The sequence below is a fragment of the Olea europaea genome, unplaced genomic scaffold (assembly GCF_002742605.1).
Source record: "Olea europaea var. sylvestris unplaced genomic scaffold, O_europaea_v1 scaffold1760, whole genome shotgun sequence".
Taxonomy (NCBI): domain Eukaryota; kingdom Viridiplantae; phylum Streptophyta; class Magnoliopsida; order Lamiales; family Oleaceae; genus Olea; species Olea europaea.
In genome coordinates, this window is record NW_019235322.1 from 139,492 (window position 1) to 153,961 (window position 14,470).

At 33.9% G+C, this 14,470-nt stretch overlaps 2 protein-coding genes across 2 annotated transcripts; both read left to right on the plus strand.

Moving 5' to 3' along the window:
- The first annotated feature begins 6 nt into the window (after positions 1-6).
- On the plus strand, positions 7-14,470 carry LOC111378041. Its single transcript, XM_023001200.1, has 7 exons — positions 7-1,226; positions 1,314-1,368; positions 1,794-1,942; positions 3,006-3,092; positions 3,565-3,693; positions 3,880-4,003; positions 14,378-14,470. Exons 1-6 carry the CDS (start codon positions 90-92, stop codon positions 3,973-3,975), a joined length of 1,653 nt encoding a protein of 550 aa, XP_022856968.1. The 5' UTR covers positions 7-89; the 3' UTR covers positions 3,976-4,003; positions 14,378-14,470.
- Positions 9,944-11,774, plus strand: LOC111378042 (B-box zinc finger protein 20-like). Its single transcript, XM_023001201.1, has 3 exons — positions 9,944-10,254; positions 10,330-10,818; positions 10,937-11,774. Exons 1-3 carry the CDS (start codon positions 10,069-10,071, stop codon positions 11,216-11,218), a joined length of 957 nt encoding a protein of 318 aa, XP_022856969.1. The 5' UTR covers positions 9,944-10,068; the 3' UTR covers positions 11,219-11,774.

The window sequence follows — 14,470 nt, forward strand, 5'->3', positions numbered from 1 at the left end:
GAGGAAATGTGCTTTCTGAATTTGGAGGCACATCATTTCACAGTTTAGCCTATTCATCACCACTGCCTCAAAATCCAACTTGGAGTACCATGCATGACATTTCTGCCTCTTCTCTGCCAGTTCAGCTTGGACAGAGAGACCACCAGATAGGAAAAGTATTTGTATGTACTGAGGCCAATGGTGTGAATAATACAGATGCATCCAAGTTAAATAATTTGGTTCCTAACATGACAAATTTAACTCCTAGCTCGGAGGACTACTTCGCAGAATTGACAAGCACTTTGTTTGACTTTTCAAATGAGGAAGAACAGCTTTTCATGGATGCTGATGGAAATGACCTGATAGAAAAGTCTTATATCCATAGTTTCAGTTCACTTCTAGATTCTCCTAATAAGAATGATTTGCCCAACATTGTCCAAGAGGCTCCCGATGCACATTTTACTCTTACTAGTGGTGCACATAGTGAAGAGTCAGGGAAGAAGGAGCTGTATCAAAGTTCTATTCTATACAACAAAATACCACCTGAGCGAACTGCGAAAACTTTTGGTACTGAATACCGTAATGGAGTCATATGCTGCACATTGAACACCGAGGACCCAGAAATTCCTAGCAATGCTGATGTTTTTCTTCCCTTCAGGTTTCCCTCTTCGTCTAATTCCTCAGGGCCTAATTGGAGAGATCACAATGCCTATTATCTAATGCCGTTTTCTATGAAGAATTTCTCAAACACAAGAAAAGCAAATGGAGGACAGCTTCCAAGGAAGAGTGAACAAAAAAATTCCCATGCACCTTCTCGCTTGATAGGATCATCACAACAAAGAGACACAGGGACAAATCATAGACTTAGTAGTTATGGAATGAAATTTGGGTTGCCTAACAGTAGTATTCAACTGTCGGCACTCAAGAATGCAAGAACTAGTGAAGAACCCAGTCGTAAAAGTTCGGTAAATGACGTCAATCTTGATTATAAATCAGCCGGTCCTTGTTTAGCTAAGCAATTTCATGGTCCAGACATTATTCAAAGATTTCAGAGAAGTATTATTGGCAGTTTGAAGGATTTAGATGCTAAAGTTACAGTTCCAAACAATGGAGTATTAAATGCTGAATCAAGTTCCGTACTGCCGCTAGTCTCACAACCAATTGAAAAGCCTCTACTGTTGAATCAGGAAGAGCCTTATTCTGAGGATGATTTGGACGTGCCCTGCTTTTCTGATGTAGAAGCAATGGTAAAATGTGCAGTCTTATTAGATTGCAACTTTCTATGTGGGTTATCTGTTCTCAACTTTAATTTTCTCCTTGATCACTTCTTGCAGATCCTTGACATGGATTTGAGTCCAGAGAAATTTGATCTACAGTTGAGCCAGGAAGGTATGACTTAATTACTTATTTCTTATTTTCTTGTTAGTGGGCAATAAAGCTGCTGCTGATTGAAAATATTAACATGGTGTGTCAGATATGCAGTCGCACTATATTATACTTGCACTCATTCCTGATTTGGAATGTATACTTAGGCGATTGCATCTTGTAGAGTGATTAATTATGTCTACCAATTCACAGTTAAAATTGTCTACATTGCTTCTAGAGAGCTGAGCGTCCTGAATATTTGGTTATTAAAAGTTGCATGCATTTAAACCTGTGCTGTCTCCTTTTAGCTAAGTTCTAGAATCTTTTTTTTTTCATAGAACTTCTTGTGGTTGCATTTTATAGTTCTTCATTCCCATAGTTGCGTACAGCCTTCCTTGCTTCCTTATTAATTTTAATTTGACAATAGATTCTACTCGCTAATATTGCAGTTCTGTCATACAAACATGATGAAACTAAGAGATCAATCATAAGGCTGGAGCAGACTGCAGATGGTTGTATGCATAGAACCATTGCAGCTCAGGGAGCATTTGCTGTATTATATGGTCGCCACTCGAAGCATTTTATTAAGAAACCTGAGGTATGACACCACATTACTCTCAACCCCCACAACCTTAAACAAAATAATAATAAATAAAATTACGCATGCTGAAAGTAATTAATGACTTTGTTTGTTGCTCAATGGTTGAAGTTATATTCTATGCTATCATTTGTTTGGTATTTATTTGGAAATTCTTAAACGTGTTGCCATTAAGTCTGTACAAAACTTTAACCTGAGATTGGGAAAAATAGTCTAGGCTTAATATCCAAAAAAGTTATGACTGAATTGTGACTTGTTCAAGAAATTCAGTTATTGTACCGTTTCAGTTATGTTAATAACAGAAAGTGCAGTGCACTTGAAATGTTTTGAAGTTTCTGACTAGTGTTCTGGAGGCCTGGCTGGGTTCCAGGCCTAAAGACATGAAAGGTATGCTTGAATGCCTGTATGTGGTGAACTCCTGTAATTTTTTCATCACTCCTGTAATTTTTTCATCGAGGTGCTTCACCTCTAGATCTGTGAGGTGTATGAAGGAAATATTAATAATTTAAGTTTTACTTGCAAATTCTAAGTTTCTAGAGGACAGTCTTACTGCACGTTGGGAGCAACATCAACTATGAGCTGACTGATGTGAACACTAAAGGCTTAAGTAACTTGATTAACCTTTATTTTGGTTAAACAAACAGATATATTGATATACTTAGAAGGTCACGAACTGTCTTAATTCAGGTCATTCATTTGATTATGAAGGCTTGTTATTAAACAGGCAAAGCTCTTATAAGCTCACTTAGCCTATGAACACGTTTTCTATTTCATTTTTTACCTTTTCCATCTATAGAACCTATGCATATAAGCATACGTGTTTTTAACATAGGGAGAACTTACCTTTTGTTTGGAACTACGTATAAGCTTTAGCTATATCCCAGATTGGGTTGATAGCTAAGGTTCAGCTGTCTCAGCTAATTGAATTATTGAGTCTCTGAACAAATATCTGGTGGCATTAGACCCTGAGAGGAAACCATGAGCAGTAAATGCGACGGACCATAGATTTTGTTTGTTCTTTTTTTCCCATTCTCTTTTCGAAAATAAAATTTTATGTTTTCAGGTTTTACTTGGAAGAGCGACTGAAGATTCAAAAGTTGACATTGACTTGGGAAGAGAAAAGAACGGCAGTAAAATTTCTCGGAGGCAGGTTAGTTGAAGTCCCACCATTGTTAATCACGCTTTTTAAAATATTGATTGATTGTGTTCATTTCAATCATTTCTTGTGCACACCACATGGATCCACATAATGCCTTGGGCACTAATGCAAATTAGTTCGCAACAAACATCGAGCACATGTACTAGTTTCTATCTTTGCAAGCAATTGGTTCCTAATGGACCAATACAGGCTATATGAATATTAATGACATTTATAGCATGAATATTACCTATTAAATTATCCTTCAGGAAATTCTGATACTTAGCTTTACAGTATACCTTACTTTCTAGTACTGAAGCCTGAACGCATTTGGTTGGTTTGATTATTGGCTTTATATGTATTTGATTCAACTGGCTTGATAGACAATGGTTACACGTGCCTGTCTAGTTTAAACTCTGTCAGTTGCAAACTATGCCATTCCTGCAAGCTGTTGTTCTTTATTTATTTATTTCCCATTCGTCAGGCCATAATAAAGATGGACATATATGGATCATTCCGCTTGAAGAACATAGGGAAATCGTCCATCAGTGTCAATGGCAATGAAGTTGCATCTACAATGAGTGTAACCCTTACTCCAGGCTGTCTGATTGAGGTATGATTTTATGCTCCATGACAATATTCATACTGGAATAAAATAATTTTTTTTACATTGTCCTTTTATGTTTCCTTTTGGGAGTTGCCTTTTTTACATCATAAGATACATTATTAGAAAGTTGATATAATGCGTTTACCATATTTGGAAGTTTGTGTACATCTGATGCAACTGAGAAATTTTTAGGTAAGGGGATTGGCATTCATATTTGAGACGAATAAAAAGAAAATACAGCAGCATGTGGGAGCAAGTTGTTTGCGGGACTATAAAGCTTTGATCTGACATTGGACGGGTGGAAGATTTTGAGGATCTATGTTGTATACAGAACTTTTAGTTAGATCACGACAAGGTGTGATTTCGTTGCCCATATGATGCTTAACGTCCGACATTTAAGTTAGTAGATGTAGGGAGTATAATGAAGTGAAGATTATATATATATATATAACCTTAGAGAGACCTTAGAGAGATTATGATTACTTTAGGACAGAGACGGTATCGTAGTAGGAGTCTGTTCAACTCAGCATCCTAATTGCAAATTATTGTGCTTCCTTACGGATAAGGATTAAGGATGGTTCAAACTTCGAAGTAGAAGTTGATTAGGACTGGGTAATCCTCAAACGTACTGGATCAATCTTGGACCCATCCACATGGTTAGGATGGTGACTGGGATATTTTGTCATCGGCAAGGCAGAGCACAAAATAATAATTTATACTAGAAAAATGAATTTTCAATGAAAACATTTTCCCCTCGTAAAAAATGGGTTATGCTAAAGAAACAGGGAGGTTGACGGCCTCCCTAACCGAACCTTACAACTAGGGGGGAGGACCCATGTTTTTTGTTGGCCCCACCCCTATTTGTGGGGTTCGATCAAGAAGGTTGTCAGCCTCCTCGTTTCTTTAGCATAACCCTAAAACAATTGGGCTTGGGGCAAGTCATTTCTTTTCGCCCCTGGTCATTGGGTCATGATCCGATCATGGGATGCATAGGTCAGCTTGACCTTGTGAGCCCAAGTTTGGGACGGTATTTCTTTTTCTAGTCCTCGTGTATATTGGGGCAAGGAGTCATAAGCTTATCTCAGGATACACAGGGATGGATCGACGTTTTGGCCTCCTCGATATTATATTATCTTATAACAGGGTAGGCATTTATGTATTAAACCTAGAAGGGATTTTACCTTGGTTTGATTGAAGTATAAATGGCTTAAAGAAAGAGCAAGTGGATCGGTACTTGTCGGAAGAATAGTCGTCATTCTGTCCGGTTGCAAACCTTATCCAACGCATCTTATGTTCACTTAATAATTAATTATACAATTGATAATTGAGAAGAATGTTTAGGAATGTGTTGGATTGATAGATTGAAGAGACTATTGTCTCCTTTTAATCATATCTTACATCTTTTTTCTAATTATATTTAATCTTCTCTACTTTAAGATACTATACACGTAATTATAGCTCAGCTTAAAAATTTCTTCAGGCCGGTGGTGGATCCACCCCTACTTTGCCCTATTCTGCTTCTCTTTCAAAACCTCATTTTTTTACCCTAATCTCACCTATCCAATCCAAAATTTCTACAGCACTGCAACCACCTCCACAAGCACCCAAATTAAGAAAAACATTACACGTAGACCAAACGGCATTTCTCACGTTCAAGCAGTTCTCTCTAATCAAGATTCAAATACACCACTCCTCATATTTCAAGATTTGTTGCAATTTATAAAAGATGAACTAAAAATATATTTTTCTTTTTTCCCTTTTCTTATTATTTAATTATTAGTCTTGCTTACTTGGATGAGAGGGCAAATGAATCTGTTTCTATCAACTTAAGGGGGTTTTTCGACGGATTCCGGCTGCCAATAAATGAAAGGTTGAGGATATAAGTGCTAAGATATAAGGAATAGGGTAATAAGAGTGCAAGGAACTCAAAGGTTGGGACTGATGATGTAATTCACATTTTTATTTTTAAAAAATTTAACATATTAAGCCCTTTTTTATTATTTGAGAATCACTCCGCTCATTTTTAGTCGCACACTCTTCAAAAAAATTATTTTCCATGATTTTTCACTTTTTAACCACACATTCACAAGAAAAATCATGTTTTTTTTCCCAAAAATCACTTCTCAAAAGTTCTTTCTCAAATAAGAGCTAAACTTGTCCTCGCTGATGCTTTTTGAAATAAATTTCTTGAATAATACTTTATGACTTAGTTTTTAAAGACATAGAATTTCTTTTCTTTTCTTTTTTTTCTTTTTTTTCTTTTATTTTTTTTATTTTTTATTTTTTATTTTTTATTTTTTATTTTTGTCTGTGTGCTGTGGTGGGGGTTAATAAAATGTAATGATGCGTTAGGGGGAAATAAAAAGAGTGACGATACCAAAATGACTAGCAATTACAAGTGTTTGAACATAATTACAAATATTCTTATCTGCAGCCTTCTCACAATAAACAAAACAGACCAAATGAAATGAATGAGAAGCACGATATATTCCAATCTTTTTTATCTATTATTCACACTATGATGCCGATATTTCATGTCAATTTTGCCTTATCTTCAATAATAATATTCTAAAATAATGCTAGTTCCGAAAAGTATTATTTGTCTTCTTCTGTTAGTTGCTCTAATTTTCTTGTATATTCAGTTATTTTAGACCAGATTATCTGGTCGACATCCTTGATTGATTAAGGCAATTTGTCCACTCAAGGCTTCCTTAATTCACACATGATAGTCCCAAACTCTTTCAAGTCAAATGTCCCTTTCCTTCAACTAAAACCATATGGTTTTGGAAATATCGAAAATAAGCTATAAGGGTTTTGGTCAATCAATCTTGTTTATTAAACATGCGCATAATCAATCCAAATAATTTAGTAGAGCTCATTTATTATGGGGAATTTGAAATTGTATATTCAAATATGCAATTTGAAAAATGGCCATTTACAATTATATTTGTAAATATTGCCAATTTTAATGGAAATAAATAAAAAATAAAAAATAGAAACTTGTTTAGATACGACCAAATTTTGCAAACCCTAAGAGCAACAACCACCACCAAAAAACATCCTTCCTCCAGAATTTTACGCCACCTTCCACCACCAACATCGCCACTTTATCCTCCACACTATCCCAACTCATCCCTGTAAACCCTTTTACTTAAGAAAAATCTCACTTCCTAATTTAAGCTCTTTTTTGTGAAAGTTAAAATTGGATTTTTAGTAAATTTTAATGAAAGTTTTTGAAATGAATGAGTTGTGGAACCCATGAAATATGTGGTTAAAATAAATTGTTTGACTTTAACTTAGATTAAAATCATATTTAAATTACTACCAAACAAAGCCTAAGCACAAATGTATGCCAATAAGGTCACGCATGATGTAATCAACAAATTATTTTCTATTAAATGTGTCATTAGCTTAAGAATGAAAGCACTAAGTAATTATGATATATTAATTCGATAAAAGATGTGGACCAATTCTTTGTCGACTCAAGCTTTACTCAATCATCATTTTTTGGGCCAATTCTTTCTCTACTCAGACTTTCCTCAATCATCATTTTTTGGTATTTTACGAAATATGAAAGATAAGATATTTGATCTGACGTGAACTGCGAATCTCTATATCATCCAAGGCTTCAATAAATTGTCAAATGGCATTCATTTGTTCAATTTTATAAATTTATTTTATTTTCCTAACTTTAGTCATTACTCAAAAATCTTGAAGCGAAATATATTTGTACTTGGATAACTTGATACATTAACAAAATTTTGGTTCGATCTGACCATAAAGATTGATCAAATATTGAAGACTAACTCGTTATTCAAAAAATAAATTAGAAACCAACTGTACAAATTTTCTGTCTATAGAATTCATAAATTATAGGTGCATAAGGAACAGTACTTGATGGGTGCCCATAAGCTGCACAGTGGGGGAAAATCTAGATTCGTCGATATTTCCCATTCCCTCCTTTTTCTTTTTCTTTTTCTTTTTTGGACAATAATAAAATATAATAGTCTCAAAATTATGAATTCTATATTTTGAGCATCCCATGCTTCCCAGTTGCTGAGAAGGATATATTCCAATACAAATGTATTAAAATATTGTATTATTGACCCCCTTTTTGAGATATTTTTATCTACACAGGACCATGTATTCACTGCTCTTTATTATTATTATTATTATTGGCTAAATTAGGAGTTTTTAAGTATATTTAACAATAGCTGAATTGAGTGGTGAAAAGACTAATTTTTTTGTTATTATTTATTTATGATTTTAGTTATTCTCATGTAGTTTATCAACCTTTTTTTTGGGTACGTGACATCTTAGATATAAATACGTCAGTTGTCAATGAATTGTGTCAAATGTTTTCAATAGCTGTTTAATTAAAAAGGTTTTTGAGACATCACTGAATCTTTCAAAATATTTTTCGATTGCCATTGAACTTTAAAAATTATTCAAATTGCTGTTGAGCTTACCAAATGTTGTCCCATCTGTCACTTAAGTGACATTTAAAAGTTAAAAAGACAGTTGAAATTACAGAAAGTTCATTAAAGTCTTTTAATTTTAAACTGTGAGTGACAAAGTGATGGATTAGATAACATTTCGTAAGTTTAGTGACAATTAGAATAACTTTTAAAGTTCAGTGGTATCTGGGAAATATGTGGGAAGCTCAATGGCAACATGGAAACATTTTAAAATTTAATGAAAATTGAAAAATGTTTTAAAAAGTTTGACAGGAATATTTAACCTTAATATCCTCTATATACTCTAAGAGTTCAAATTGAAGCCGTTGTTTTCTAATTAAATACAATCACTTTAATCATTCTCAGACATCTTTTCCTCCTCAATAATGGAATTAAACAGGAGGCGATGTGGCACCCCATCTAGCCCCTCCCCCCTCCAACGAACAGGGCCAAAAATAAATTTTGTCAATTAATTTGTAAACTGAAATGCATATTAATGCCCTAAATTGACTAAAAATTTTAATCATGCCTAATTATTATGGAAAATAAAATCAAATGGGGTGTTTGTGGTATAATTTTGACAAAGTCTGGTCAACCTTAATACTTGCTGCTAATTTATTTGATGTGAATCAGGCATTCTTTTGGATCCTAGGATTCCTTTTAGCCATGAAACTTTGACTCCCATGATTATCAAGCGCATAACAACAAATTATGTTTTCATTTAAGTAAATGTTCAAATCTTTATTTCAATACATTTCTGATTAGATGATCAATCCAACAAAAAAGAGTGATCAAAGAATTTCATCACTATTCAAAAAATGACTCGAACATTAGGCGCTTGTTAGTTTTTCTTTTCTTCTTTTTTTCTTTTTTTCTTTTTTTTTTTTTTTGTTTTCCCGTCCTAAGGAGAAGTTAGGCCGTTGCTCTTTCAAAAGTCACTTCTTTATTCATTTCATCTGACAAAAAAATGACATTTTAATGTACAATTTATTCTTTTCATTTCACTCTACCTATCCAGCCCTCTCTCCCAAGAAAATAAAAATAAAAATAAAAATAAAAAAATCTCACGGTACTTGTAAAAGTTGAGGGTATAAATAGAATTCACTCCCTTGCAGAAATGATGGCCACATGATTTGATAGGAAAATGAATTCTACTTCTAAAAATGGTGCTTGGACGAGGGCTAAATCATTTGTTTGATAAGAGTTTGTTATTACCTTCAGCTAGATATACGCTTATATATGCAAACTTTTAAATTCATTAACACTCACTATTTTGTAATCAACTTTAGGTTCTCAGAGCCCCTCAGGGCGCAGCTTAACTGGTAGATCAATCAACATTGACTTGTTTCCAGCGGTAGGATGGAGAGTTTGATTCTTTGTGGGAACCTGTGGCCAAAAATTTGGTATGGATCAATCACTGTGGAGGAGGGTCTCTTGTGCGCAGAAGTGTATAGTCAATGGAGGAAACCTGTGATCTAGTTGAGGCATATCCTGCGATTTACCCCCTCCAAGGTTCTAGGGGCATGGGTCTTGGAGATCCATGATTTAGTTTGGTATAAACTGGGATACCTGGATATAAAAAAAAAAAAAAAAAAAAAGTTTTAGGTTCTCAGTGGAAACTTTATTTCATCATAATTTGGTTGAAAGTTTTTCTTCATTATTATTATTATAATACTCCATAATTTATGGAGTTCCATTCTTCTTTGAGACTCAGTCAATCGTTTACACTTTACAGTCTTACACTATTACTGTTCACTTTCCATGTATTTATATATATAATGGAATAAAATATATACCCACACCAACTTACAGAGCTTATCCCCCATGTTTCTTCCTCATTTCTGGAAATTTCTCTTTTGTTGATGAGTTTCTCCAGTACCAAATTACCAACTTGAAAACGTTGAAAGGAATTTGATCAAATCAAATGAAGATCCAGTGTGATGTATGTGACAAATATGAAGCATCAGTATTCTGTGTGGCGGATGAAGCAGCCCTCTGCGCCGCCTGTGACCATCGTGTCCACCATGCCAACAAACTTGCCGGAAAACACCAACGCTTCTCCCTCATCCAACCTTCACCTAAACAATTCCCAGTCTGTGACATATGTCAGGTATCTGAACTTTTTTTTGAATTTTTTTAATTGTTATCAGTTTTCCAGTTCGTTGATTTGGTTTTTGATTTACAGAAGAAGAGGGCCTTCTTGTTTTGTCAACAAGATAGAGCAATTCTATGCAGAGAATGTGATATTCCAATACATAAAGCAAATGAACACACTCAAAAACATAATAGATTTCTTCTCACTGGTGTAAAGCTATCTTCAACCTCTGCTCTTTATTCTTCATCCTCAACATCAACAGAATCCTCCATAACTATTGTTTCAGATTCTGTTCTGAATATCCAGTCCCAGACTTCATTAAATAAGCCTGTTTCTATTTCAGTTTCTTCTTCTATTTCTGAAACCCCCACCAATCCACCACCTTTCACTGCAAAGACTACAAGTTCAGTTATTGGAAGCGCCGACGGATCGCCGCCACCGGAGACTAATGACGAAACTGGTGGAAATACTCAACTTATAAATTGTTCCACAACTAGCATATCAGAGTATTTAATAGATACACTTCCAGGGTGGCATGTTGAAGATTTTCTTGATTCTTCTTCTTCTGGTTTCTTTAAGGTTAGCATTGTTGTAAAAATAATAATAATAATAATAAATAAATAAATTACACCCATCAATTCCATATGCTAAAATTCTTTTATTGATCTGGATTTCATTCTGTTTGATCAAATTGTAGACTACAGAAAATGATGTGTCGTCATTTTTGAATGCTGATCTTGAGAGCAATCAGCTGAGTGCTTTTTCCCAAGAAAATACGGGGTTTTGGGTCCCTCAAGCCCCTCATCCTTTGTATTATCCACCACAAATTCAGTCATATCCAACTTTAAACATGGCATTTGGGGCACCAGATGGATTAAAGGAGCCGAAGGAAATATCAAACATCAAATCCAGCAGAAAATGGAGTAGTGAAGACAATTCATTTGCTGTTCCGCAGATTAATCCATATACCGCTGCCTGAATGAGATCAAGAACTTTTCGGTAGTCCCAACAAAAAAAAAATAATGTTACCTTTTACTGATCTGGTTTCCATTTTTCACGGTTTTATGGAGTTTTTTATTTTCATTTTTCATTTTTATTTGATTGCTGTAGTTTGATCCCTCTTTCACCCAAGCTTGCTCCAAGTAAACTCCAAAATCTTCAGTCAGATTTTTACTGTCCATGTACTTGATGCATGCATCGATATTTTTGTCTGTAATTTGGGTGCATGCAGTATTAGATGGACTGAAAACTGAAAAGTAAGATTTTAACCCCTTTTTTCCCCGAATTAATCTACTTGTACAATTATTTTTGACAATAATGGATGACAACATTGATGTTGTCAAAATCTGCTCCGTTAGTTTTAAAAATAGATTTTGAAATGGATGAATGTAATAATGACAAGTATGATTGTCAATCAATATTGTAAGAAATAATTGTACTTGTAGCATGACTCTTTTTCCCCTCTTTAGCGATGTCAGAGTACGATTATTTCATTTATCTTGAGATATAAAATGTCTAAGATCTTTATGCTTAAACAAGAATTTCACAGAGGCACAAATTGGATAGATCAATTTATATCCAGCTCAAAAATCTCTTCAAATTTTCAATCTAATTATGACCTAATTTGAGATTTCTTGATTGCATTTATTGATGAGGTAGATCAGGCATTAAAATTTGGGCGGAGCAGTAATATAATACAGAATTAAATTAAGGGCATTTTGATGTAGATTTTTGTAGAGTTGATTTTTTGATACGTGTTATTTTGGAGAATGAGTAATTGAAAATGAGTTTGGAGGAATATGAGTTTTAAATAATATATACCAAACATGGTCTAAGTAAAGAAAAGAAATTATAATCTGATCCGTACCGAAACATTTGTAAGACAGTGGTCGGTAACATGTATAGGCAGAGGCAGTGACGCAGCGAAGGAAATGAATTCGAGCGAAAACCTTAAGAAAAAGAAATTTGGAATCCACCAAATAATAAAGAAAAATAAACTGACGAATTTATTAATGAAAGATAATAAAAAAAGAGCTAAACCCTTATTTATAAGGGTTTACATGGAAACGTAGTATAGAACAACTAAAAGTGAGGAAAAAGAAGTTTATTCAAACTAGAATTGTAAAAAAACGAAAATAAACGAATTGACAAAAATAGCGCTAAAACTTTAAAAATCAGTTTTCGAGGCCTAAACGAACTCGAAAGACGTATATCACAACATAGTAGTGAGTATTGTTTCCCTTGTCGTTCTCCTTCCAAAATGATCTTATGGGACCGATCTGAAATCATAATGATTGATTTGTACTAGTACTCTTTTTTTCAATATACCTCTTATGTCCTACATCAGGCAGTCTGGGCAAAATAAGAAGATGAGACCTGAATTTGGCAAAACATTGAATTTCAGTACAGAGAACATAATCTACTTGTAATTGTGTGGGGTTCTCTAGTCTTTATCATACATAAATCTCATTGGATTTAATTAATCCATTTAACACTGTTTAACCTAAATTAGCTTCGATCAATTTGATTAAGAAATTGTACTAGTCTTGTTTTATATTTTCAAAATTTACCACGTAATTCATGTCCAATGCAACTCGACTAAAGGAATATAACGTGCAATTTTTTAGCTACTCGATTCATCTTATGGCCCTACTTGGTTCATCCAAGAAACTAGATTAAATTATAAGTTAAAATCAACAATTAGTTTCAACCACACAAGTTATTAACTTTTTATCAAATTCTACTCAAAATCTTTTTTTTTTCTTTTTTTTTTAAATCTAAACCATACAAGGGTTATACATGTTTGGAGTTTTGATAAGATGACAACATTAAGAAATTTATCATCTTCAGTAGTGGATGATTAATGTTCAACCATCAATTCATCCACTATAAATTTTAATGAAAGTCCTCAATAATTAATCATCTCATCTGTAAACATTGTAAAACCCAGGGTTGTCACTTGTCAATGTTCAACAAGTGAGAGCTGCCATATTTGAGAATAGCATAAAATAGAGCTAACTTCTTTGACTTAAAAATATATTTAAACACGTTGGGGAAAAAAAGATGGGTTTTTCACAAATCAATATTGGACTCATTATCGTCATGCCTTACCCAAGTCTAATTTGGAATAAGCACCATAAAGTAAGAAAAAGTGGACGGGAATCTTGCTCTTTTTTATTTAATTCAACTGTCTTTTATTTCACATTTGAAATTCAATAATTGAGACCAGATTATAATATCAAAAAAGCTTTGTCAAATAGGAGTTGATTATAACCTTCCTTCATTTTATCCAATCTTACATGCGATAAAATGAAAAATATTCACTTGTACAAACACATAAGTGTATGCAAGATGGATTTACAAGATCAACCTTTAAAATACTTCAGCTACCTTGCTTGCAAGAACACGTTCCCGTCTTTCAACGTACCCAAAGGGGAACCAACCTGCTTTCCCTTTGCATTCACCTTCAGCCCAACCATTGTTCGACACCTGATAGAGCATTGTAAAAAAAAACGGAGCTGTTAAAATAAATACTAGCTGGGGGCAATGAAGAGACAAGTATACATATGAGGTCTTTTTTTTCTTCTTTTTGATAGGTAAAGTATACATATGAAGGTCATCCAAGGAAATTCTGAATCTTAGGAAGAATTAAGAGAAAAAGGCATGCAACATTTAAATCTTTTCAAGGATTAATCCAAAAAAGAAAATCTAAACTGCTGTCAGTCAAACTCTCGAAACTCTAATAGCCTATCACGAGGTAAGAACCAGTCGTATACATAATACATTAAGTAAAATTTTCCTTTTTTACTAAGGTGCCATAATTTGTTAGTGTGTATGTGTAAGTGTTATGCTCTAAATCCAATCAACTTTAAACTTAAATTTACATTGTCCTTTTATGTTTCCTTTTGGGAGTTGCCTTTTTTACATCATAAGATACATTATTAGAAAGTTGATATAATGCGTTTACCATATTTGGAAGTTTGTGTACATCTGATGCAACTGAGAAATTTTTAGGTAAGGGGATTGGCATTCATATTTGAGACGAATAAAAAGAAAATACAGCAGCATGTGGGAGCAAGTTGTTTGCGGGACTATAAAGCTTTGATCTGACATTGGACGGGTGGAAGATTTTGAGGATCTATGTTGTATACAGAACTTGTAGTAAGTACTGTATTTGTAAGAACTACAGAGATTTTTTACAATAGAAGGAACTACATCGTTGAATGATGTA

What these genes read in the sequence shown, in the direction of transcription:
- LOC111378041 (XM_023001200.1), top strand. Translation starts at nt 90, where the DNA reads ATGCATGACATTTCTGCCTCTTCTCTGCCAGTTCAGCTTGGACAGAGA. An exon ending in GTAAAATTTCTCGGAGGCAG is followed by an intron (nt 3,093 to 3,564) that starts GTTAGTTGAAGT and finishes CCCATTCGTCAG; the next exon opens with GCCATAATAAAGATGGACAT. An exon ending in CTCCAGGCTGTCTGATTGAG is followed by an intron (nt 3,694 to 3,879) that starts GTATGATTTTAT and finishes AGAAATTTTTAG; the next exon opens with GTAAGGGGATTGGCATTCAT.
- LOC111378042 (XM_023001201.1), top strand. Translation starts at nt 10,069, where the DNA reads ATGAAGATCCAGTGTGATGTATGTGACAAATATGAAGCATCAGTATTC. An exon ending in CAGTCTGTGACATATGTCAG is followed by an intron (nt 10,255 to 10,329) that starts GTATCTGAACTT and finishes TTTGATTTACAG; the next exon opens with AAGAAGAGGGCCTTCTTGTT. An exon ending in CTTCTTCTGGTTTCTTTAAG is followed by an intron (nt 10,819 to 10,936) that starts GTTAGCATTGTT and finishes ATCAAATTGTAG; the next exon opens with ACTACAGAAAATGATGTGTC.